Source organism: Colobus angolensis, unplaced genomic scaffold (genome assembly GCF_000951035.1).
Source record: "Colobus angolensis palliatus isolate OR3802 unplaced genomic scaffold, Cang.pa_1.0 Scaffold78, whole genome shotgun sequence".
NCBI lineage: Eukaryota > Metazoa > Chordata > Mammalia > Primates > Cercopithecidae > Colobus > Colobus angolensis.
Genome location: NW_012121598.1, coordinates 6,569,357 through 6,593,373, shown reverse-complemented (window position 1 = coordinate 6,593,373; position 24,017 = coordinate 6,569,357). Strand labels below are relative to the sequence as shown.

At 43.6% G+C, this 24,017-nt stretch overlaps 1 protein-coding gene across 1 annotated transcript in view; it reads right to left on the bottom strand.

The window, feature by feature from the left end:
- GLDN (gliomedin) overlaps positions 1-24,017 on the bottom strand; it is a 68,164-nt gene that overhangs the window by 22,772 nt on the left and 21,375 nt on the right. The window contains exon 2 of the mRNA XM_011928616.1: positions 5,794-5,845. Within this exon, the coding sequence (XP_011784006.1) occupies positions 5,794-5,845 (52 nt within the window). The remainder of the gene's footprint in view (positions 1-5,793; positions 5,846-24,017) is intronic.

The window sequence follows — 24,017 nt, the reverse complement described above, 5'->3', positions numbered from 1 at the left end:
TAAAGACCCATTTGCCAATCAAACCACATTTGCTTGTTTCAATGAACCAAGATTAACTTCTGAGCTGTCCTCACTGTAGATTCATAAATTAGTCATCTCTCAAGCAGTGAACCTAATACACGGAGGGCCAGTAACAATACTGGTGGCCATGAATGCAGCCCTAGCACAGGGGGTTAGCAAATGATGGTGCTGTCATTGTGGGGCTGAGATTTGGCTGTCCCAGGAGGCCTCCCAGTGCTCTCATCTAGCTAGCTTGTCTCATCTGAGCCACTGGGAGGAGTCAGGAGTGAAAGCTGGCTGGCTAGATTTCTCTTTTGTTACATGAACTAGCCTGAGGAAAACTGAGAGCCCAGATCAGGTAACACATACCTTCCTTAGAGTGTAATTACCCAAGGATCTAAGGGGTTCAGATGAATCCAAATTGATTTTGCTCCCACAAATAAGGGTGTCTTATTGTTGACTATTCTATTTGAGTACTCAGACAAGCTAATGAGGTTGTAACATGAGCAGTTGAATTCCTTTTGTTTCTTTTTGTTTTTTTGGAGACGGAGTCTCACTCTGTCATCCAGGCTGGAGTGCAGTGGCGCCATCTTGGCTCATTGCAAGCTCCACCTCCCGGGTTCTCACCATTCTCCTGCCTCAGCCTTCTGAGTAGCTGGGACTATAGGCACCCGCCACCATACCCGGCTAATTTTTCTTTTTTTTTGTATTTTTAGTAGAGACAGAGTTTCACCGTGTTAGCCAGGATGGTCTCGATCTCCTGACCTCGTGATCTGCCCACCTCTTTAGACCACATATAATGATTACCAATATTGGAATGGTGAAGTCTTTCTATAAATCTAAGCCTGTGACCATTCACAAAACAAGCATTAACTAAGCAGTTACTATGTGCATCAAACTCCACCAAGAAATCCTGGTCCCTATATCTGTTGTGTTCACAGTCTATGTGGGGAAGATGGACTCTCTGAAATCATAATCGGTATGAGAGAGCTACAGTGAAGTGTTCACTCCCATACCCCTGACAAAGGGTACTGGGGAAGTGTGGGCGTGCAGTGGTCTGAGAAGGCATCTCAAGAAGATGATCCTGGAGCCATGACATTGAAGAAATGGGGCTTAAAATGGCAGCAGATGAGGTCTGACATTCCATGAAGGGGCCACCAGGAGTACAGGTACAGAGGTGGGGATTTACAAGATTCAAGGTGGGAGGAAGTTAGAGGACTGGTCAAGTGTGTAGAGATGAGGCTGAAGAAGGACCTGTGTATGGTGGGTGGCAGAAGCACTTGAATGTCAAGCCAGGAGATGTAGATGGTATCTGTGAGGCAGGAGGGAGCCATGGGAGGTTCTTAGGCAGGGGGATGATGCTGTGAAAGCAGTGTGGGTTTGATAGCCTCTTTGTAGCTGGAAGATGGATAGAACTAGGTGCCACAAGACGAGAGAGACAGTGACACAGAGACAGGAGGAGGGACGTGGAGGATGGGCATTGCAGAAAAAAAAATCCTAGGGGATCTTTGTAGTTAAACTCGGTGACAAGGTTGTGTATAAATGAGCTGACTGTAGAACTGTAGAGAAAGCTAGGCATTCAAGAGGTATTTCAGCAGAATGAGCAAGAATCCACATCTGATTGGGTAAGAGACAAAGGAGGAGGACTTTTAGATAACAGGGGGCCGGCAATATAGATGGATAGAGGCTATTTTGACTGGCGTGGGGATTCTTGGGAGAAATAGTTGTTTGAGGATATGCTTTCAATACATAACAGCCCTACTCTGGGCAAAAATGGCTGGCTAGGACGGCACCACATCCTTTAGGGTCAGTACAGCCTGTGTCTCCATGACTTTACCACGAGATGGCGCACACGTACCGGGAAGGGGGTGATGTGGCCAGTTAACAGAGGTCAGAGGAAATCAATTAATCATCGTTCCCGACGACAGAGGGAGCCAAATTCGGATATAGAGATTGGTGGAAGGAAAAATTTGACTGTAAGACACAAGACTTGCCTGTACACAGTAGGTTTCAAGAGTTCCCACGACAGTCTAATAACCATGCCCATGCATCAGTACTGTTGGTGAGAGCTCCCGCCTGAAGCTGTATATTCAGGACATATTAGCCGTGGCCAAAGCTGTAACTATGGTGATTAGATTAGGGTGTCCTGCAAGAGCTCCACTGATGCCCTATGGATAGAGTTCCTCCCATATGAATCCACAGAACTGCCTGCAATGCCTATTAAAATGCAGATACCCAGGCCCCATCTGGGGTTCCTAATTCAGTTTGGATTTAGAGTGAGGCCCAAGAATCTGCATTTTCACCAAGCACCATAGGCGACTGGAATGCATGTGGACATGGGCCCTCTGATGTGGTGTGAAATTTTTCCGGGAAAAGAATCAGTCACCATCAGTAGATCCTTAGAGGGGTTCTTGACCCTAAAAAGGTTCAGAGCTACTAGTCTTTAGGCAAGAGTAAAAAGTCTGGGCTAGAACTGGGGATGGAAGAGCCGGAGGGCCACACCTCACCTGGGGAGAGGCAAGTGAGAGAAGAGGAGCCAGGAAAGAGAGAGTTGTCAGAAGACACGTGGAGGAGGAAATCCAGCAGCTCTAATGCCTCACAGCTAGATGAGGAGAGAATTTCAGAAGAGAAAGGAAGACAGCCCCAGAGAGCTCAGCAGTCCAGGCAGACATAAAATGTGCTGAGGCATAGGGACCTATGGTGATGGCAGGATGCACCCCATCCTCTCGGAATACCAGCCCGGCTCTCCAGGGGCCTGACATCTGGAAGAGCTCCTACATGTGTCAAATAATGTCAAATGTCATGATGTTTGTCAACTGGGTGTTTAGAAAACTGTTTCTCAGCTCCTGACCCTTCTCCCTTTCTTGAATAGCACATCCTCGAGGAATGTGTGCAGACATCCATGTTCATGCTAATAGTGCATGCAGGGCTGGTGTCTGGGGCCTGCCACCCATGCAGGTGCATAGGGTTTCACCTCACAAGGGGGCTTCAGGTGTGGGCTTAATGCTCTGCGGTCGCCATCTAGAAATTCCCAGTGATCTTGTCTTTGAATTTGTATTTTGTAAGTGAAGTCCAACAGGTCAATAAAGTATGCACAGAGGGCTTGGTGGGGTCTCACCTCCCACCACCTTCCTAGGACACGTCACCTGCTCCCTTGCCCCATGACATGTCCTCTGTACTCCTTGCCCCATCAGTAACTTCTGCCACCTTCCACCCTGGTAGGGGCTGGGGCACAAGTGTAGGAAAGGTGGGGCTGAGTGGTGCCCTGCATGCCTGAGTCACAAGGCAAGACCACCCCGGTGCCTGTGAGGGTCTGTACTTGCCCCATAAGTATTCCATGCTTCGCGGAGTATGACATTAGGTAGCAGATAAAAACTCACACCAAAACAGATCAAGACCATGGAAGAAAGAAGAAAGCCTTTTTCCTGCTTCTTTTGGACAAGAAACCCTGCATTTTCATTTTGTACTGGGCCCTGCAGATTACGTAGCTCATGCTAACTGTACCCATCCCACACTCCTAACCAGAATCGATTAAAATTGGGTGGATGCTTGATAAGAGCTGAGCCACTTAGATATTTTTTTTCCCTTGAAATCTAAAATTGGCCCACAATGTTCCTAGTTATGTAAAGTTATGTAAACTTGAGGCCTGTGATGGCCATGAACACCAAAAACAAATCAGTCTGCAGAGAGAAGTGCCAGTTCCAGTCAATTAGTGTTGGCTTTCTGGAACAGCAGAAAAGAATGCTATGAGGCTGTGCTCAGCAGCATTGATCCATGATTGATATTTGCCTAGGTACAGAATGAGAGAGTAGTGACACATATCATAACTGGGTTAGGGTCTCTTGGCTGCAAGGAGAATGTGTAGTGCTTCTGCCCCAATATGCAGTTCAGTAACGTGATGATTTAGATGTTTTCCAACAGATACATATGAAGAGGATGCAGTGAGTGACGAATAACCCAATAACACGGCTTCTTCAAGACACCTGCTCTCCCAGAAGATATACTGCTGGGTTCCCAAGGAAATCTGGGCTCCAGAGTAAGATGCATGCAGAAAAGCATGTGTTGTTTGACAAACTCTGTACTAGCAAAAATAACTAATTTCTCTAGCTAAGGGATTACCTCACAATCCACCTGAGATGTTAAAGGTTGCACAAAATCACATAGCATCTGTCCTGACTGCCATAGCAGCATAGCAGCAACAGCTGGGCAAGGAAGAGGGATGGGAGCTGGGTTACCTGGTCACAGCTGGACTAGCCTCAAGTTACGAGTACTGCTTTTTCAAAGATGAATCCAGTGGAAAGATAAATCTTGTTCCCAGTTCCCAAGCCCAGGTTCTGCTCTGGCACATCTTCCTGCCAGGTATCCTCTTAGGGCTCAAGACCAATGCTCTCTGTCCACCCTCTGAAGCTACCCACTTCATTCCTGGGTCCTGTCACTCACCCTCCTGCCCACTACCCTGCCCCCAATCCAGGCCTCATGGTCTATCCCAAAGCATCCTCTCGCTTTGCAACTTGTACTTTTCACATCTAATTTTAATTGAAGAACTTTCTGCGTAAAAGGAGGCCCAGTTTCAAGCTGGCATGAAAGGAGAAGGTGCTGTCTTTTGAAAAGCTTTTCAAAGTGCTCAAGAAAACCTACTCAACCCACTTCCAGCGCAGATGTCATCCCCCACTCCCTGCCAGTCTCTCCTAAGTGGTCTCAATAGCTCCGTCCCGTGCATTCACTGTACAGCCTGGCTCTCAGGTATATCACCATTAAAAAAATAAAAAAGGAAGAGGCTTTTCCTGTGCCTCTCAACAGGCTTTTGTGCCTGTAATTCCATCCATCCATTTCTCTAGCACTCATTACTGTCGCATGTAACTCTGAAAAGGGACTTCCAGAGATGGAAGAAAGATGCTTAAGCTACAAGAGTTTCAGAATAAAGGACCAAGCTGTTCTGAAGATCTTTAATTTTCAGTGAGAGCCAGAATATGACTTGAGTGATTCAATTAGCATTTCCCAAGAAGCCACAGGATTATAGTTTTTCTCTCTGAGGCCAAAATAAGTGAATGAGAGTCAGACTTGGATTTGGGGTTCCTGAGGGGAGTTTCTTTCTTACCATCTCACCTCTGTTCACACACTCATATACCCACAGGTTTATTCACTCAGCAAACTCACATTGCACTCCTAATACAAGGCAGGTAATGAGAGGGAGGTAGGGGAAGTACTGTGGAAAAAGGCTAGGCTTCCTACAACATGATGCAAACTGTGCAGGGTTTCTCAACCCTGAGAAGCTCTAGCCCGGCCTCCCCAGAGACTGGGACCATCAACTGAGAGATCCAGCAAAAGCTTCAGGTGGCTTCAGGTCTCATGGTCATGTTTTACAGTCAGAGGGGATGGCTGTAGCACTCCATGACATACAGTTTGGGCCACCACATCTGGCCAATCTGGCCAATAAGTACTTCTGATAAAAGAACTGTATCAATTAGCAAGGTCTTTTCCCTTCCTTTTTTTCCCCCTTTTAAAAACTAATGGGAATAAGAAAAACATCTATGGCTCTGGTTCAAGGTACCACACGTTTCTAATCACCCAAGTCTTAGTTATTTTCCATGGCTATATTTCTATGGCAATACTGAAAATATTATTTTTCATAATCTTATTACAATGAGTTTTCAATTCATTAAAAACATCTGGTAAAAGTAAACCAACATGTACTTTTATAACACAAAGTGTCCCTAGGTGTTCATTCTGCCACGGGCCTTCGGCGGCGCAAGTCCTTGTTGTGTGAGCGGCTCTGCTCAGCGGCCGGCCTACCTGTGAGGCAGATGCCCTTGGTGCTGTTGCACAGGTCCACCATCACTCGAATCTGCAGGGGAGAGAGGGTCATCAGAGCGGACAGTGGGCAGCAGGCCCTGGGCTCACCCTTTATTCAGACGAGCAGAAAGCAATCATAAAAAGTCACCAAGTAACTTTATGAGAACTCGTGGAACCTCAAGCAAAACGCAGTGATATCCCACGTAGTGATGTTGCCGTCGACAACGAATCGTGCACAATGGTGATTTCGTAAGACTACAATGGAGCTGAAAACCTCATTTGTCCAGTCACGGGATAATGTCTTGGTACGATGCGTGACTTCGTGTTTGTGGTGATGCTGGTATAAACAAACCTACCGCACTGCAGACTGTAAAAAGCATAGCACGTACAATTACGTATGGTACTTAATACTTGATATTACGTGACTATTACTGCTTTATGCATTCACTATGTTATACTTTTCAAAATCTTTTTAAAAAGTTTCCAGCTGACATCTTGACTTCACCATATTTTGTATTGTTATTTTAGAGTGTACTCCTTCTACTTAGAAGAAAAAAGTTAACTGTAAAACAACCTCAGGCAGGTCATCAGGAGGTATTCCAGAAGAAGGCACTGTTCTCACAGGAGATGACAGCTCCATGCATATTATTGCCCCTGGAGACCCTCCAGTGGGACAAAGATGTGGAGGTGGAACCCAGTGATATTGATGATCCCGAACCTGTGTAGGCCTAAGCTAACGTGTGAGTTTGTGTCTTCATTTTTAACAAAAAAGCTCAAAAAGTGAAAAAACAAAACAAAAAAACACCAAATTTTAAAAACAGATAAAAAGCTTACATAATAAGGATATAAAGTATTTTTGTAGATCTGTACAATGTGTTTGTGTTTTAAGTGTTATTACAAGTCAAGAGGTAACAGAAATTAAAATTTTATAAAGTAAACATGTCACAGTAAGCTAAGGTTAACTTGTTAAAGAAAAATATTTTAAAATAAATTTGGTGTAGCCTAAGTGTACAGTGTTTATAGAGTCTGCAGTGGTGCACAGCCATGTCCTGGGCCTCCACATTCACCCACCACTCACTCACTGACTCACCCAGAGCAACCCCAGTCCTGTAGCTCCATTCATGGTAAGTGTCCTATACAGGTGAGCCGATTTAAAACCTTTTTTTTTTTTTGAGACGGAGTCTCACTCTGTCGCCCAGGCTGGAGTGCAGTGGCGCGATCTCGGCTCGCTGCAAGCTCCACCTCCTGGGTTTACGCCATTCTCCTGCCTCAGCCTCCCGAGTAGCTGGGACTACAGGTGCCTGCCACCTCGCCTGGCTAGTTTTTTGTATTTTTTAGTAGAGACGGGGTTTCACCGTGTTAGCCAGGATGGTCTCGATCTCCTGACCTCGTGATCCACCCGTCTCGGCCTCCCAAAGTGCTGGGATTACAGGCTTGAGCCACCGTGCCCAGCCTTTAAATCTTTTATACTGTTGTTTTAGGGTACCTTTTCTATGTTTAGATACACAAATATTTACCATTGTGTCACAGATGCCTACAGCATTCAGTACTGTGACATGTTGTATAGGTTTGTAGCCCAGGAGTAATAGGCTCTACCATATAGCTGAGGTGTGCTGTAGGCGATAGCATCTAGTTTCGTGCAGGTACACACCATGATGTTTACACAACAAAATTGCCTAATGACACATTTCTTAGAATGTATCCCTGTGATTACATGACATATGACTGCAGTTAACACTTGAAAGAAACTCTTAAAAGATCTAAGAATATTTGCTGTCAGCAGCTTATCTATCAACATCATCAACAGAATTTCCTTGAATTTCTATGGAATTCTGACAGAGGATGACGAGGGAATTGCCAAATCCAACTTTCACCGCTGTCACGAGCCAGCCCCCACAGCATCTGAAGGGCTCAATTTGTGGGCCTGAATAAAAGGGGTGGTGAACCTAGTGGTTGGGAGGAAGCACTGACTAACTGGGTGAGCACAGATGAGGTACTTAACCTCTTGGAACTCTGATCTCCCCCTCTGAATAATATAAGCAGCTGGCCTTGAGGATTGATCTGCTCGGTACCCGGCACGTGGAAACTGCACCTGGGTGGCAGTGATTCTCATGCCATATGGACACTTCCCACCGGATGACCACCTGTGGCAGGTGGTCACTGAAGCATGGCATTAGCCTGATGTTTTCAAAACCACTGGGAATAAGGAAAACATCTGGCTGCCTCACACCCACTGTATACCCCTTCCCATTCTCCACACTGCTCCAATGAGCTTCAGAAAAAACAAATCTGTGCTAAATTCATAGGCTGATACTGAAAGATCTCTAAGATAAATGAAAAAAATGCAAATATAGAGCAGCACATATAACATACTTTTGTTCATGTAAAACAGTGCTGCACACAGAAATGCTTCTATATGCTTGTCTCTTGCTGCTTTTAAGATAATTTCTTGGTCTTTCCGGAATATTTCTGGAGATAGATCTAGAAAACCACAAGTGAGGGGGAAATGGAGGGCCAGGGTGGAAGGGAGCTGTACTAAACATGATACAGTCTTTGTCTTTTTCAACAATTTCACTGATTACTCTTTCCATTAAACTATTTTTCAAAATGCCATGTTTTGATGTGAGGGGAAAATGATTTTTGTCTTGTATCTAGATTTATTCTTTTTGTTAGGAGATCCAGAGGAAAACTCATATTGTATTTACTTTTTGTCGAGTATGTCAACAGCTATTTATTGCCTGTTTTAGAAACTTATTATGGAATATATCATACATATCACACATGAAGAAAATGTGAGCCTGAGGTGGTGGATCATATCTGTAATCCCAGTGTTTTTTTTTCTTGAGACGGAGTCTCACTCTGTCGCCCAGGCTGGAGTGCAGTGGCGCCATCTTGGTTCACTGCAAGCTCCGCCTCCCAGGTTCACGCCATTCTCCTGCCTCAGCCTCCTGTGTAGCTGGGACTACAGACGCCTGCCACCACGCCCGGCTAAGTTTTTGTATTTTTTAGTAGAGACGGGGTTTCACCGTGTTAGCCAGGATGGTCTCGATCTCCTGACCTCGTGATCCGCCCGTCTCGGCCTCCCAAAGTGCTGGGATTACAGGTGTGAGCCACCGCGCCCGGCCATCCCAGTGCTTTTTTAGATCAAGGTGGGAAGATTGATTTGAGCCCAACCAGCCTGGGTAACATAGTAAGATCCTTTCTCTGTAAAAAAATGAGAAATTAGCTGGATGTAGTGGCATGCACCTATAATCCCAGCTACTTAGGAGGCTGAGGCTGCAGTAAGCAGTGATCCCACCACTGCATTCCAGCCTGGGTGACAGAGCAAGACCCTGTCTCAAGAAAAAAATAAATAAAGAAAAAAAGAAAAGAAAAGGAAAAAAAAAGAAAAAAAAATGTGTACAGATATTTAATGATGAATAATATGACAAACACATATATATGAAATGGAAGTTTACCAATGCCTTGGAAGACTCGCGGATGTCCCCTTAACCCCAATAGCTCTCTGAGTTGGAGTATACTTATCCATTTTATTCAGATAAGAAAATAGAGGCTTAGAGAGATGCCATCATTTACTCAAAATCACACAGCTTGCTGGTAGAAGAATGGGACTCAACTCCAGGTTTCCTAATTCCAGGTCCACTCTACTTGTCTATTATGGCTCTGGTGATTATGTTAACATCACCAGACAGAAAAAAAAATGATTCACTGCCTTTAGTCATTTTCATAAACGAATGTAATCAGCTTCACTAGAATAAAATTTATTGTCTTAAAAAACGTATAATTGCTCATTGAAAGGACCAGAAAAGACTTCACAATGGCTTCATTTGTTGCCTGGGGGATCACAGCAGAAGGGGTGGTTGGAAACAACAGAAGCATCAATAGGGAAAATTAGCCTTTCTCTTTGGTACTAATCACTGCTCTGGGGCAGGTGCAGCTTCTGTAAAAACTATGAAGCAGTTTTCATTTCCTGACCTTTTGGTTTCATTTGTATGCTAAATGTCAATTTAGATATTTGCCAGTAAATTATGTTAATCTTTACTCAAGAATAGTCTTTTAACGAAATTGGGCTGTGTATATAAGATTGTATTGAGATGAAACATATGGTATATGAGAAGGTGTGGCCATAAAGTTAGAAACTTTTTTTTCTGGTCATAAGGATTAAAAATTGGAATGAAAATAAGAAAACTCCCAATTGAAAGTCACAAAATCTAGATGGTCAAATTAAGGAGTCATATTTGGCATAAACAACCTCTTAAATCTTGAGGTAGGTCTTGAGAAGGTTGAAGCTGGAAGAGTCCTTAGACGTCATTGTCCTGGGGTACTGGGCATGACCCATCCATGTTGTGGCACTGCCCCCCAACCTTGTAGAGCATCTCCCAGTGCTCTCCCCCTCCCTGCCCATTACTGTCACTCTGCTCCAGTCACACTGGCCTCGTCGCTGGTCTTGGCTGTGCCTAGTGTGCTGCGCAGCACATCTTTACCTGGTGAGCTTCACTGATGCCTCAAGTCAGGCTTTCCCTGCTTCTCAGCTGAAGGGAGCCCAGGCAGCCACTCCCCATCACCTAATCTGGCCTTTTGTGTTTGTAGCACTTATCATTATTCAGTACAGTTGACCTTGAATGATATGGGTTTGCACTGTATGGGTCCACTTGTACACAAGCTTTTGTCAGTAAATACAGTCAGTTCTCCATATGCACAGGTTCTGCACATGCAACCAAACATGGATCAAAAATACAGTATTTGAGGGATGCTAAACTCTCAGAAATGGGTGGCTGACTTTTCATATACTTGGGTTCCACAGGGCCAGCATCAGGAATTCGAGTGTGTGCGGATTTTGGTATTCACAGGTGTCCTGGACCCAATCCCCCACAGATACTGAGGAATGACTGTATTCTCTTGCTTACATGTTTATTACCTACTCCTGCTCCCCAGAGAAAGGAAGCATTTTGAGAGCGGAAAAACTTCTTTGTTTTGTCTGCATCTCCTGTACTATGTTTTGAATATGTCCTCCCAAACACATGTGTTGCAAACATAATCCCCAACATAACAGTGTCGGGAGGTGGGGCCTAAAGGAAGACATTTAGGTCTGCAGAACCCCACCCTCATGAATGAATTAATGCTGATTATAAGAGGGCTTGAGTTCACTTTCTTGCCCTTTTGCCTTCTGCTGTGGAATGATGCAGGAAGAAGGCTCTCACTAGATTCTGGTCCCTCAATCTTGGACTTCCCAGCCTCCAGAATTATGAGAAATAAATTTCTGTTCATTATAAATTACCCAATCTGTATTTTTCCATTATAGCAGCACAAAAGAGACTAAGGTACCCTGTGTCTAGAATAGTGCCCGGTCCCAGGCCTAGAACTTCTCTGCTGAGGAGAAGGTTCAGGTGTGAAAACACATCAACAGTCTCCAAGGGAGAGTTTCCCTGAGAGAAGGTGACAGTAAATTGCTAATCAATTCATGGTATGAGAATCTGGTGGTGCTGGGGAGAGGGTGGGTGAGGCACAGGAAAAAGTCCAATCCAGCCACGCTAGCATGGAGGACAGACTTGGTGGGAACAATGGGCTGTCAACCCAAGTGCAAGATAATAAACAGTAGCCCCGAGAGCTCAGGATGAACGCACTGTTGGCTATAAGCATCACTGAGGAGTGAGAATTATCTCCCAGAAGAAACACTGGGGCCCGTCAGGTTCATCTCCCAGGTGGGAAGATCAATGCAGCAATGGACAGGGACACATTACATTGCATGAGGACTTGTTTTCAGCATTGAATGTTTGGTAGCTGCTATGGTTTGAATGTCCCTTCCAAAACTCATGTTGAAACTTCCCTGAATGTGGCAGTATTGAGAAATGGGCCTTTTTAAAAGGTTATTGGATCATGAGGGCTCTGTCCTCAAGAATGGATTAATCCATTCATGGATTAGTGGGTTATCATGGTGGGGAAACTGGTGGCTTCACATGAAGAGAAAGAGAGTCCTGAATGAGCACACTTCAGTCCCCTTGCTACGTGATGCTCTGTCTCACTTGGGACTCTTCAGAGAATCCTCACCAACAAGAAGGCTGTCACCACATGCAGCCCATCAACCCTAGACTTCTCAGTCTCTATCACTGTAAAAAATAAATTCCTGGACAGACGCGGCAGCTCATGCCTGTAGTCCCAGTGCTTTGGGAGGCCGAGGATCACCTGAGGTCAGGAGTTTGAGACCAGCCTGACCAATATGGCGAAACCTTGTCTCTACTACAAATACAAAAAAATTAGCTGGGTATGGTGCCACACTCCTGTAATCCCAGCTACTTGGGAGGCTGAGGCAGGAGAATCACTTGAACCCATGAGGCAGAGTTTGCAGTGAGCTGAGATAGAGCCACTGCACTCCAGCCTGGGCAACAGAGTGGGACTCCATGTTGAAAACAAAAATCCTTTTCTTATAAATTATCCAGTTTCAGGTATTCTGTTATAATAAACAGCAAGTGGACTAATACAATAGCATTAGGGGAAAAGATAGCACAAATGGGCCCTACTGGTAGCCTGACCAGATTTTCCAGTTTTTTTCTCTGAAAAGGGATTTTCATTGGATTAGCAGAACTCTTGGGGATCTTGGCCAAGGTAGAGGCCCCAGGAGAAAAAGAACAGACTTCTTGCTAACCTGGCATCAGATGGCTTGAGCTTGTTTTAATTCAAACTAAAGAGAGATGGGACATAATTTGGCAGTATCTGTTAAAAAGAAAATGCTACAAATGAGGAATCCCACCTGGAAGAGTACACAAGGATATCTGGACAAAAATGCTCAAAGCAACATTGTGTGGCAGAACATGCAAAGGCTCATCAATAGGGGTCTTATTGAGCAAATTTTAAAGGATGAGGTAGATCTATATGTGCTATTGGAAAGACAGCCTTGGCATGGTGTTAAGTGACAAAAGCAAAGTGCAGCCCAAGCCACACAATGCAACACAACTTTTTGGTTGAAAAAGAATCCCTAGATGTTTCTGTATAAGTACACAGAAAAGCTGGGAGGTTCATGAACCCAACCAACTGATATTCTTCCCCCTAGAGACTGAGACTAGGCCGGGCGCGGTGGCTCAAGCCTGTAATCCCAGCACTTTGGGAGGCCAAGACGGGCGGATCACAAGGTCAGGAGATCGAGACCATCCTGGCTAACATGGTGAAACCCTGTCTCTACTAAAAATACAAAAAACTAGCCGGGCGAGGTGGCGGGCGCCTGTAGTCCCAGCTACTCGGGAGGCTGAGGTAGGAGAATGGCGTGAACCCGGGAGGTGGAGCTTGCAGTGAGCTGAGATCGGGCCACTGCACTCCAGCCTGGGTGACAGAGCCAGACTCCGTCTCAAAAAAAAAAAAAAAAAAAAAAAAGACAAGAGACTGAGACTAGAGGACAAGAAGGGGATACTTTTTTTTTTTTTTTTGAAACAGAGTCTTGCTCTGTCACCCAGTCTGGGGTATAGTGGTGCGATACTGGCTCACTGCAAGCTCCGCCTCCTGGGTTCACGCCATTCTTCTGCCTCCCGAGTAGTTGGGACTACAGGCACCCGCCACCACACCTGGCTAATTTTTTGTATTTTTAGTAGAGACGGGGTTTCACTGTGTTAGCCAGGATGGTCTCAATCTCCTGACCTCGTGATCTACCTGCCTCGGCCTCCCAAAGTGCTGGGATTACAGGTGTGAGCCACCGCACCTGGCTAGAAGGGGATACTTAAAAAAATTTTTTTTTAAAATTTTTTGAGATGGAGTCTTGCTCTGTTGCCCAGGCTGGAGTGCAGTGGCACCAACTTGATTCACTGCAACCTCCGTCTCCCACGTTAAAGCAATTCTCTTGCCTCAGCCTTACATGTGGCTGGGATCACAGGCATGTACCACCACACCCAGCTCATTTTTGTATTTTTAGTAGAGACAGGATTTCTCCATGTTGGCCAGGATGGTCTCGATCTCCTGACCTCAGGTGATCTGCCCACCTTGGCCTCCCAAAGTGTTGGGATTACAGGCGATTGTACCTGGCAGATTTCTTTTTTTCACTTTTTAATTTAGATGGTTTTAAAGGCATGTTGGAATAATAGGTGATTTTTTACTTTTCTGTGTTTTTAGTAATCCAGAGAGAATGGAAAGCATGTTAGTGTTGTGTGAACCCAAACATCACATTCTTACAATTACCCCCATCACCTGAAATTACTTGGACAGATCTCTGTTGTTTCTAGGCAAATGAATAGAATGAACTAGAACTCTTGTCTAGTCCAGGGATTTTCAAATTGTTCGTTAGCCATAAGACTTTTCTTTTTCTTATATAAGTACCAAATCCCAAAATATAAAGCAAATAAAAATGGAGCTGCTCTGGGTAAACAGGTGGGGTTGACTTTAGTTACTTGTCTGTAAAATGAGAGGGTTGGACATGACAGATGATTTTCAGACTCTGCTCCCATCAGAGGATGCTGGGTAGGAGGTGGTGAGAAACACTCAGAGGATGTGGGGAGGAAGGATGAGAAAGCTGATGCCCAGAGAAGCCAGGGAGTAGCTGGTTTAGGCTCACCTAGCTGGCTTCCAGAGCTGAGACTATTTCCCCTTCATCTACCTTTTCTTTTCTTTTTTTTTCTTTTTTGGAGAGAGTGGCTTGCTCTGTCACTGAGGCTGGAGTGCAGTGACATGAATGTGGCTCACTACAGCTTTAACCTCCCAGGCTCAAGAGATCCTCCTGCCTCAGCCTCCCAAGTAGCTGGGACTACAGGCATGTGCCACCATGCCCGGCTAATTTATTTATTTTTTGTAGTGATAGGATCTTTCTATGTTATCTAGGCTGGTCTTGAACTCCTTGGCTCAAGTAATTCTCCTGTGTTGGCCTCCCAACATGCTGGGATTATAGACGTGAGCCACTGCTACTTTTTTTGTACTGCTCAGCCTTTGAAAAAGGAATTGTCCAAATTCAACTTGAAACACAGATTTTTGCTTTAGTGTACTTTGCATATAAACAGGATATTAAATTTTTACTAATAGATGTGTAATTTAAAATGTGCCAATTTCTGTGTGCAGGTGAAAGGCTTAAATCAAAAGCAAGTCTTTCTCATCAGAATGAATAGAGCTAAATGTGGTAAGCTGCTATTGCTCATTGGAACTCAAAATCTCAGAGTGTTTGGCTGGCTGCTCTCTTGAACTCCCTTTCTCTCACCTTTCACTCTCAGGATGAATTCATGCAAAAGTAAGAGAGCAAACCTGCTCATTCTCATCAGCTACTCTGGTTTGTGTGTTGCTAAAACAATGAGGCCTGTCATGGTTTCTCTGAAGTTCTCCAAGCACAGGTTACAGTTTACTAGCTGGAACACTGTTTACATGCTAAGTCATCTTCCGGGTCTGACCTATTTTGTAACTTAAATTTCACATCTCTTAGACAATTGAATGCTTTGTATGACTCTCCTTAGTTATGCAAACTGCTGTTACTATGTGCATGCAAATAATCCTGTTAAAAAAAGCTCCAGGAGCTGATAATTCACCTTACCATTGGCTGAGATTGCTTGGACTGGAGAGATGGGGCTATGAATGTGGTGGTCCATCTGCTTGTCACTGGATGGTTAGACCACAGATGTTAGAAGAATCTTTCATGGGATCTGAAGCTGGGGTCAGACACCCTGGATTCATTTCTGGGAAAGGCAGGAATTCACACAGGGGCCAAGACATGGTGAGGGCACTCTGCAAACACCAACGGGAATATGGGTCTTGCCTTTGTTAAATGTAAATAAATAAAACTGGAGGCCACAGTTTAGTATCCAAGGCCAATTACTCATAGCCACATATCCAAAACTTAGCTCTTACTGATTCCCTGCCCCCCAAAACATAAACCTTCAACATAAACAAAACATTCAGTAAGCTTTTCATCTTATCAGCAGGATTCAATGAAATTAAACCAATTGGCTATAGGCAAATCAGCTTACATAGCCATATGCCTTAAGAAAGAATATAGGACATTCAATCCTGAAACAGGCCAAAATACTTCCTCCTTTATGCTCTTGAAACTAAGCTGTAACTGCTGCAAATTTGAGACTTTCTGCCACTTTCCAGTTTGAGGTCTCTTAGTTCATGAACTTTTCTTTGTATGCACAATAAACTCTTAAAATCCTAACTTGACCTAATTTTGATACCCTGTATGCAGCTGCTTGGAAACACAACAGTGAAATTCTGGGGTGTGACTCCTAGGCCCCAGCTCGTGTTGGGCTGCAGGCATTTAACAGCTCATGTGAGCCTGTTCAGCCATCTTCTGCCATCCCACATCAGCGGCCTGGGGGGTCAAGTGTTCTGTCAGTTCATTCTGCCAGGGATCTGCAGAGTCCAGGGGAATCTTGCTCAGCCTTCCCAAAGAGCCCAGTTCCTACTGACTGCCCGCTTTTGAGTCCAGCAGCATGGCCAGTCACTGGCTCACTTTTTCGCTGTTAATGCTAACTTCTCGACTAGGCTCTGAATGGTAGAGGCTGTTTTGTCCTTTTTCTGTTTGCCACATTCACTCATCCATTCCCTTTCTCAGCACCAGAATGGTATCGAGCACATAGTAGGTACTCAAAAAAGACTTCAGTATTGATTACTTGCTCAACTGGGAGGGGAATGTGCTCCCCAACAAACGATACTGTTCCTTTCAGACAGGCAGTCACTTTGTTCACAGAAACTGAAAATCTCTCATGGGGATACCTGCTTCTTTTTGTGCCTGCCTGTTTAGGATAATTTTATTTTTGCAGACACTCCAATAATCCCTAGAAAACAGGACCTTGGAGATGCTAGGGTTATCTAGTTAGGGTTCCTGAGACATGGCTATCCCCCTCCTGTCTCTATTAACATCACAGCAAAACCGGAGACCATTGACGTGGCCTGGTCTGTAGGGCAATAATACACAAGCCTTTCACACTATCTTGAGTCAGGGCACTTGTGTGAGGTTCTGCAGCCAGGGCTAGTCCGGGCTGGGTCAGCCAGGCTGACACTAGGGTGCTGACATGTAAAGCAGGCTAAGACGTCACTGAAAATGCAATGCTATGGGGAAACCATGGTATTTACTAGATCTTCCTGCTTTGCTAAGTGGATTAGGATGGGGATGGAGGCCAGCCTGCCTTTCAAGGGGTAGGGCTTATTCTTGAGTCATTTGTTTTGCTGAGTCGAGTCTGCAAAGCTGAACTGAATTGGTGGAGACTGGGTAGAACTTCTAGCAGTGCTCCTTCCCACCCTGCCTCAGTCATTGCCCTGATTCTCTAATAAAATCTTAAACAAATAATTACCAAATGTTGGTTTGAAGTCCACCCACAAGCCCTGGCCAGCCCTCTTGCACGCAAGGGCTATGGCAGTCACAGGAGCTGGGGCTCTGCTCAGGATTCCTCAGCAATCTTATTTGGAAGAGGCAGTTCCAGCAAATGCCTGCACGCCAATGTCTCCGGCAAAATTACTTTCAGTTGAAATAAGGGCTTTGGCGAAACACTCCATGTGACATTGATTAACATTGGGAACATCTGAAAATGCACAGCTGAAGTCCCTGAAGGAGGATTTCCCCCACCAGGTGTGCTTCTTCAGGATCCAACCCTAGGTCAAGGGGAAGGCTGAATAAGCCAGCAGGGGCAGCAGATGGCCTGGGAGGTTCTTACTAACCGCAGCAAGACCCTGGACAGGTTCCCAGCCTCTCTGATGAAATAGGAAATGCGATAGGAAAGGTGACAATACCCAGGGAGTGGCTGTGAGGATTAAGAGGTCCTTATAAAAGCAATCTTTGCATATTTGTACTGTTATAGAAACACATTTGGTCATGATTTAAATGTAAATCAACTAATTCTGCTTTCTGAAAAATCCTCAATTCATACTTTTGTTTTTCAGACAGGGTCTTACTCTGTTGTCCAGGCTGGAGTGCAGTGGCAGCCACAACCTCCCAGGCTCAAGCAATTCTCCTAAGTGGCTGGGATCACAGGCACGTGCCACCATGCCTGGCTGGTTTTTAAATTTAATGTAGAGATGGGGTCTGCCTACATTGCCCAGACTGATCTCAAACACCTGGGCTCAAATAATCCTACCTCAGCCTCCCATGGTGCTGGGATTACAGGTGTGAGCCACCTCGCTTATTTGAATTCCTGCTATTTTAATAAAGATATTCACGAAAGTCTAATCACCAGCTCAGTTTAACAACTGAATTCAAAATGTAATCTGAATAAACCTTACTGAGTAAGACTTATAGAAACAGCCAGGCATAAACGGATAAGTGCCTTAACGCACTAACTGTAAGTTGTCATTGGTCATTATAACCACCTTCCTAAACCTTTCCCTTCTCCCACCTGGAGCCCTACAGGCTCCATCAAGCCCCAGGTTTTCAGCCTTGCCCAGTCTTCAGTTCAAGCAACCACCACTCAGTCATGACAAGTCCTTGTGCTTTTCCCTCGGTTGCCTGGTTAGATAGCGGCTGCCGGCAGCAAGGCCTCCTTCTTGCATGAACTGGCTGACCTAGGTCCAGAACCAGAAATCCTGGGCCACTCTCAAAGGCGGCCTCTGACTGTGTTCTCCCAATATGGCTGTGTTTGGATTGTTCTTCCTCCCGGCTGGAAACACACACACACAGTGACAACTTGACATTCTATCTGCTTAACTACAGCAGCTGACCCTGGATAGTTCTTCCCCAGTCACAAAAAAGGAAGCATCTCTAAATCAACTTACTAATCTCACATCCTTGCCCTGACTTTATTTTTAAGAAGTTGTTTGGTAGTGAATTGCCTATCTGTGAGTCCTGCAACTTATTCTGGACAATTGTTTCTTAAAGGGGACAGGCTTTTTTTTTTTTCTCTGTTTTAAACACAAATGTAACAGAATAGCTTTCAAGTGAAATTATATGTATTTATGAGAAAATGCAGGCGAATATTTACCTGATCTTGAGGTAGGAAAGAACATTCTACACATAAAAGCAGAAGAAGAACCCATGAATAGAAGATTTTATAGATTTGACTACATGAAAATGAAAAATGTCCAATCTCTTCCCAAAATACCCATAAACAAAATTAAAATGTAGATAACACCTTAGGCCAAAGGTGTAATGTAAATATTGTGGACTTTGGAGTCAGACATACTCTGAATTTCAACTCCTTCACTCACTGGCTGTGTGACCTTGCACAGGATGTTCAGCCTCTCCAAGCCTCAATGACCTGTCTGTAAAATGGGAATAATAATGATGATGATAATAATAATAATGACTGCCTCACAGAGTTATTATCAGGATAAGATAAAGACCTTTTTGAAACACATACCTAATGCTGTTACCATAACACCTGGCATGTTGTACGTTCTCAATAAACATTATAATTATTATTATGGGAAAAATATGGAAACGTGTATTATACACAAAAAGCTAATAACTTTCCTATATAAAGAGCACTTGTAAATTAGTTAAAAAAAAACTGAAAGCTCCAATTAAAAATAAAGAAAAGTAATGAAAAAATCTCATACAATGAAAAAAATTCAAATAACAAATGAATATATTTTTTAAAAATTACTCTCACCATAATCAAACACCTGCAGCCCCTTCTTGGTGTCAGTGGTCCAATCCATCAGGAGTTGGGCTCCCCTCTTTTTTGTGTTTGTGCTTTGATTTCTTATTTGACTGCTAAATAAACAGTAGGACATTTTTGGCATGAGGCTAGAATGTGTAGTTTCTGGGATGGTCAGCCATGTGGAACTTACTCAAGGCTATTTCTTCCCCTTGGTAATTAAAGAGTGCCTCACTGAGCTATAGCACCCAACAAGGTAAAATTCACAATGTCTAACAGTCAATAAAAATGACCAGACCTTCAAAGAAGCAAGAAAACACAACCAATAATGAGGGAGAAAAATCAATTAATTGAAACCCACTCAGAAATAATACAAAAAAATTAGTAGACAAAGACAATAAAATAGTTATTTTAACTATATTCCTATGTTCAAGAAGCTAGAGGAAAGACTGAACATGCTAGACAGAAATATAAATGATATAAAAGCCACCCAACTCCAACTCTAAAAATGAAAACTACAATGTCTGATATGAAAAGTAAACCAGACCGGGTGCAGTGGCTTGCACCTGTAATCCCAGCACTTTGGGAGGCCAAAGCAGAAGGATCACTTGAGCCCAAGAGTTCAAGGCTGCACTGAGCTATGATTGCACCATTACACTCCAGTCTGGGTGACAGAGCAAGATCCTGTCTCTAAAGAAAAAATAAGTACAGGACTTATTTTGGACAGGACTAAGGGCAGATTAGACACTGCAGAGGAAAGGCTAGTGAACTTGAAGATACAGCAGTAGAAACTATCCGAAATGAAACACACGGAGAAGAGATGCTTTTTAAAAATGAGCAGAGTATTAGTGAGCTATGGGACAACTGAAAGTAGCCCAGTACCTGTATAATTACAGTCCAGTGCTGGCAGGGAGGACAGAAACATTTCTGAAGTACCAAGGGCAGAAAAATTTCCAAAATTCAATAAAAACTATAAACCCGTAGATTCAACAAGCTCAAGAAGCCCTAAAGACAAGAAACATGAAGAAAATGACACCAAGGCATATCATAATACAACTGTTTAAAACATGTGATGAGAAATTTTAAAGGCAGCTAAAGGAAAAATGGTACATTCCACAGAGAGAAACACAGCTAAGAATAACAGTAGACTTCTTCAACGGAAACAATGCAAGTGAGAAGATAGTAGAGTAATATTTTTGAAGTACTGGAAGAAAAACATGTTCTGTCTAGAATTCTATAGTCCAAATAATTTTCAAAAGCAAAGGTAAAATAAATAATCTTTAGACATTTTTGCATCTACCTGTATCGTGCTCAAGCTAAAGTGAACCACCTGCTATTCAAGGGCATTCCCCTCTCCCATCCTTCAAGATTTGACTGCTGTGCTGCCTCCTTCTCAAAACCCTTCCTGATCGCCCACTGGACTTTATTCATATCCCTCTTAGGGTCCTATTATCTATTGCTTGTGTCATGTTTGAGGATTTTTCTTTTCCCTCCCACTCGCCTGTGAATTCCTTGAGGGTTCCTTTCTTGTTCTTCCTCAGCACCCACAGTGTGCACCCACATGCCCATAACAGGCGCTGAGTGTTTGTTATATTGATTTACATTTTACTTGGTTGGGAAAAGACTTCTTTTAAGCTTCTTTCCAAAATATTTTTGACTGATTTAGAAGTACCGATGTATTCATCAGCAAACACATGATAAGCCGGGCCCTGTGCTTTTAAAAATAAGGCAAAATCTGTGGGCACAAAAGGCTCACAGTTGATTGATTGAATTTCATTGTTTATAAAGGACTTGAAAAAATAACAGTCTGGGTCTCATAAGGAATAGATAGACTCTTGATGAAGCCTCCCTAAGTCCAAGTAATGAATAATATCATGCTTAGCATCTTTATGATTTCCTGACTATGCCTCCAACTGGGACCCCCTCCCAGACCCAAGTATGCAGCTACTTCTTGATGACATCTTCTCTTGGACATCTAATGAACATCTCAGTGTTAACAACATTTAAAATTGAGCTCTTGATCTTCCCCCTAAACCTGTTCTATCTGCAGTTTTGCTATCTCAGTTAATGGCAATTCTTTCCTTCCCATTGCTCAGTCACTGACCTTGAAGTCCTTCAATTCCTCTATTTTTTTTCCTCTCACATCACATTTAAACTGTCAGAAAAGTTTATCAGCTCAACTCACATCACATTTAAACTGTCAGAAAATGTTATCAGCTCAAGTATCAGACATATCTATACACCATTCACTTCTTATCATCTCCACTGCTTCCACTTGGTCTAAGCCACTATCATCTTTCACCTGGATTATTGCAATGGCTCTGTAAATAGCCCCCCTACTTCCACTACCTAACTTGCCCACCCAGAGTCTATTCTCATCATTGAAAAGTCAGATTCTCATCATTGAGAAGTCAGAGTGATTCATTGAGAATTCAGGTGAGATCATGTCGCTCTTCTGCCCCAAACCCTCCAAAGATTCCCCATAAAAGTCAATGTCCTTACAATAGCCTCCAAGGCTCTACATGAACTGGTCTCTTGTTCCTCCTTCCCCCACCCCACCCAATTTTCTTTCTTCCTTTCTTCCTTTCTTTCTTCCTTCCTTCCTTCCTTCCTTTCCTTCCTCTTTCTTTCTCTCTCTCTCTCTCTCTCCCCCTCTCTCCCTCTCTCTTTCTTTCTTTCTTTCCTTTTGACAGAGTCTCGCTCTGTCGCCCAGGCTGAACTGCAGTGGCACAATCTCAGCTCACTACAATGTCTGCCTCCCTGGTTCAAGTGATTCTCCTGCCTCAGCCTCCCAAGTAGCTGGGATTACAGGCATGCGCCACCATGCCCAGCTAATTTGTGTATTTTTGGTAGAGATGGGGTTTCTCCAAGTTGGTCAGTTTGGTCTCCAACTCCTGACCTCAGGTGATCCGCCCGCCTTCTACTCCCAAAGTGCTGGGATTACAGGCATGAGCTACTATGCCTGGCCCTGACCTCCTTTGTTATTACTCTTCTTCCCACTCACTTTGCTCCAGTCTCCTTCCCTGAGCTCTCTCACCTCCGGGCCTTTGCACTCGCTATTCCCTCTGCCCAAATGGCCCTCTCCCTACGTATCCACATGGTTCATTCCCTGATCTCCTTCAAGTCTCTGTTCAAATGTTGCCTCCTCAGTGAGGCATCCCCAGCCCCACTACTTATAATTACAGCTTCCTATTACCCCTCCGTAATCCTTCTCCCTGCTTTATTGTTCCTTTTTTTTTTTTTTTTTTTTTTTAGATGGAGTCTTGCGCTGTTGCCCAGGCTGGAGTGCAGTAGCGTGATTTTGGCTTACTGCAACCTCTGCCTCCTGGGGTTCAAGCAATTCTCCTATATCAGCCTCCTGAGTAGCTAGGATCACAGGCATGTGCAGCCACGCCCAACCACATTATTGTTCTTCATAGCACTTATCACCTTCTACCACTATAGATAAATTACTTGTTTGCTTTGGTTTTTGTCTCCTTCCCCCCAGAACATAAACCTCAAGAGAATAGGGATATATATGTTTTGTTTACACTGTTTCTTGAGTACCTACAATAGTGCCTTGGATATAACAGGTGCTCAGTGACTTCATATTGAATGAATGAATTTTTGATCAGTAGAGCAGTTCTCTAAGTCAGTCTTACCAATACCTGATCTCATCTCCTAGCACGAATTCCTAGGAAAGAATTTTTTTAATGTTCTGGGACTCACCTCCAAAACTCTTAGTATGGCAAGAAGCCAGGTTCAGAAACTGGCAGATATACAAATTTATATATGCACTCATCGAGTCGTGGATCTGTCTATAGTCAAGAGGTATTCATCAAATACTTCAGTAAAGGCATAGTAAAAAACTGTAAGACATATTTAAAGAGATAAGTATTCATCAAATACTTCAGTAAAGGCATAGTAAAAAACTGTAGACATATTTAAAGAGATAAGGTGACTAAAGGTGACAAATTAGAGGCTAAAATTGTAGAAAACCAAAGTTGGAGTTGTATGATACAAACAAGTGCAGAAGAAGTTAGGGTAGGAAAGGATGAGTGTTTTGAAGTCAGCTGAGAATCACTTGTCTTCCCCAGGCCTCTAATGGAGTTTCTAAGCAGGAGTACTGCTGGGATCATCTTTCAGTAACCGCTAACAGCAATATTTTGTACTCACATTGTTCCCTTCAAAAACAACTTCAGATACTTTCTGATTTTTATCTAAGCATTCTTACATTCATCCGATAGTCAGAAATTATAGTTAACCAACTCGTCTGATGTTGGGAGGAATGGACAAAGAATTAGACCATTATCTTCAAATGCTGCCCTATGGTGTCCTTTATACAGAGCAAAAACATCTGTAAGAGTGTTTTCTCAACCTACTCCCTGCTCAGCCCCCTCCTCCCTCAATGCAGGGGATAGCTACCTGTGTCATGAACCACCTGCTGCTCAAGCAGGTTCCCCTCTCCCATCCTTCAAGGTGAGACTTGTATGCTGCCCTGGGGTGATATGATATGATATGATATGATATGATATGATATGATATGATATGATATGATAATTCCAGGAAACATTTGAATAAGATCCTTTGGGATATAGTAAGATGCTTACCCATGAAACAATTGTTGATGCTGTTAGCATCAGGACACTGGCTGGATGTGAGCATTGGTCTAACCAGCATGCAGATTTATCAATAAAAAAAATGAATGCGTGAGTTCACGTTGGACATAATGAATAAAAAATATTTGCAATTAAA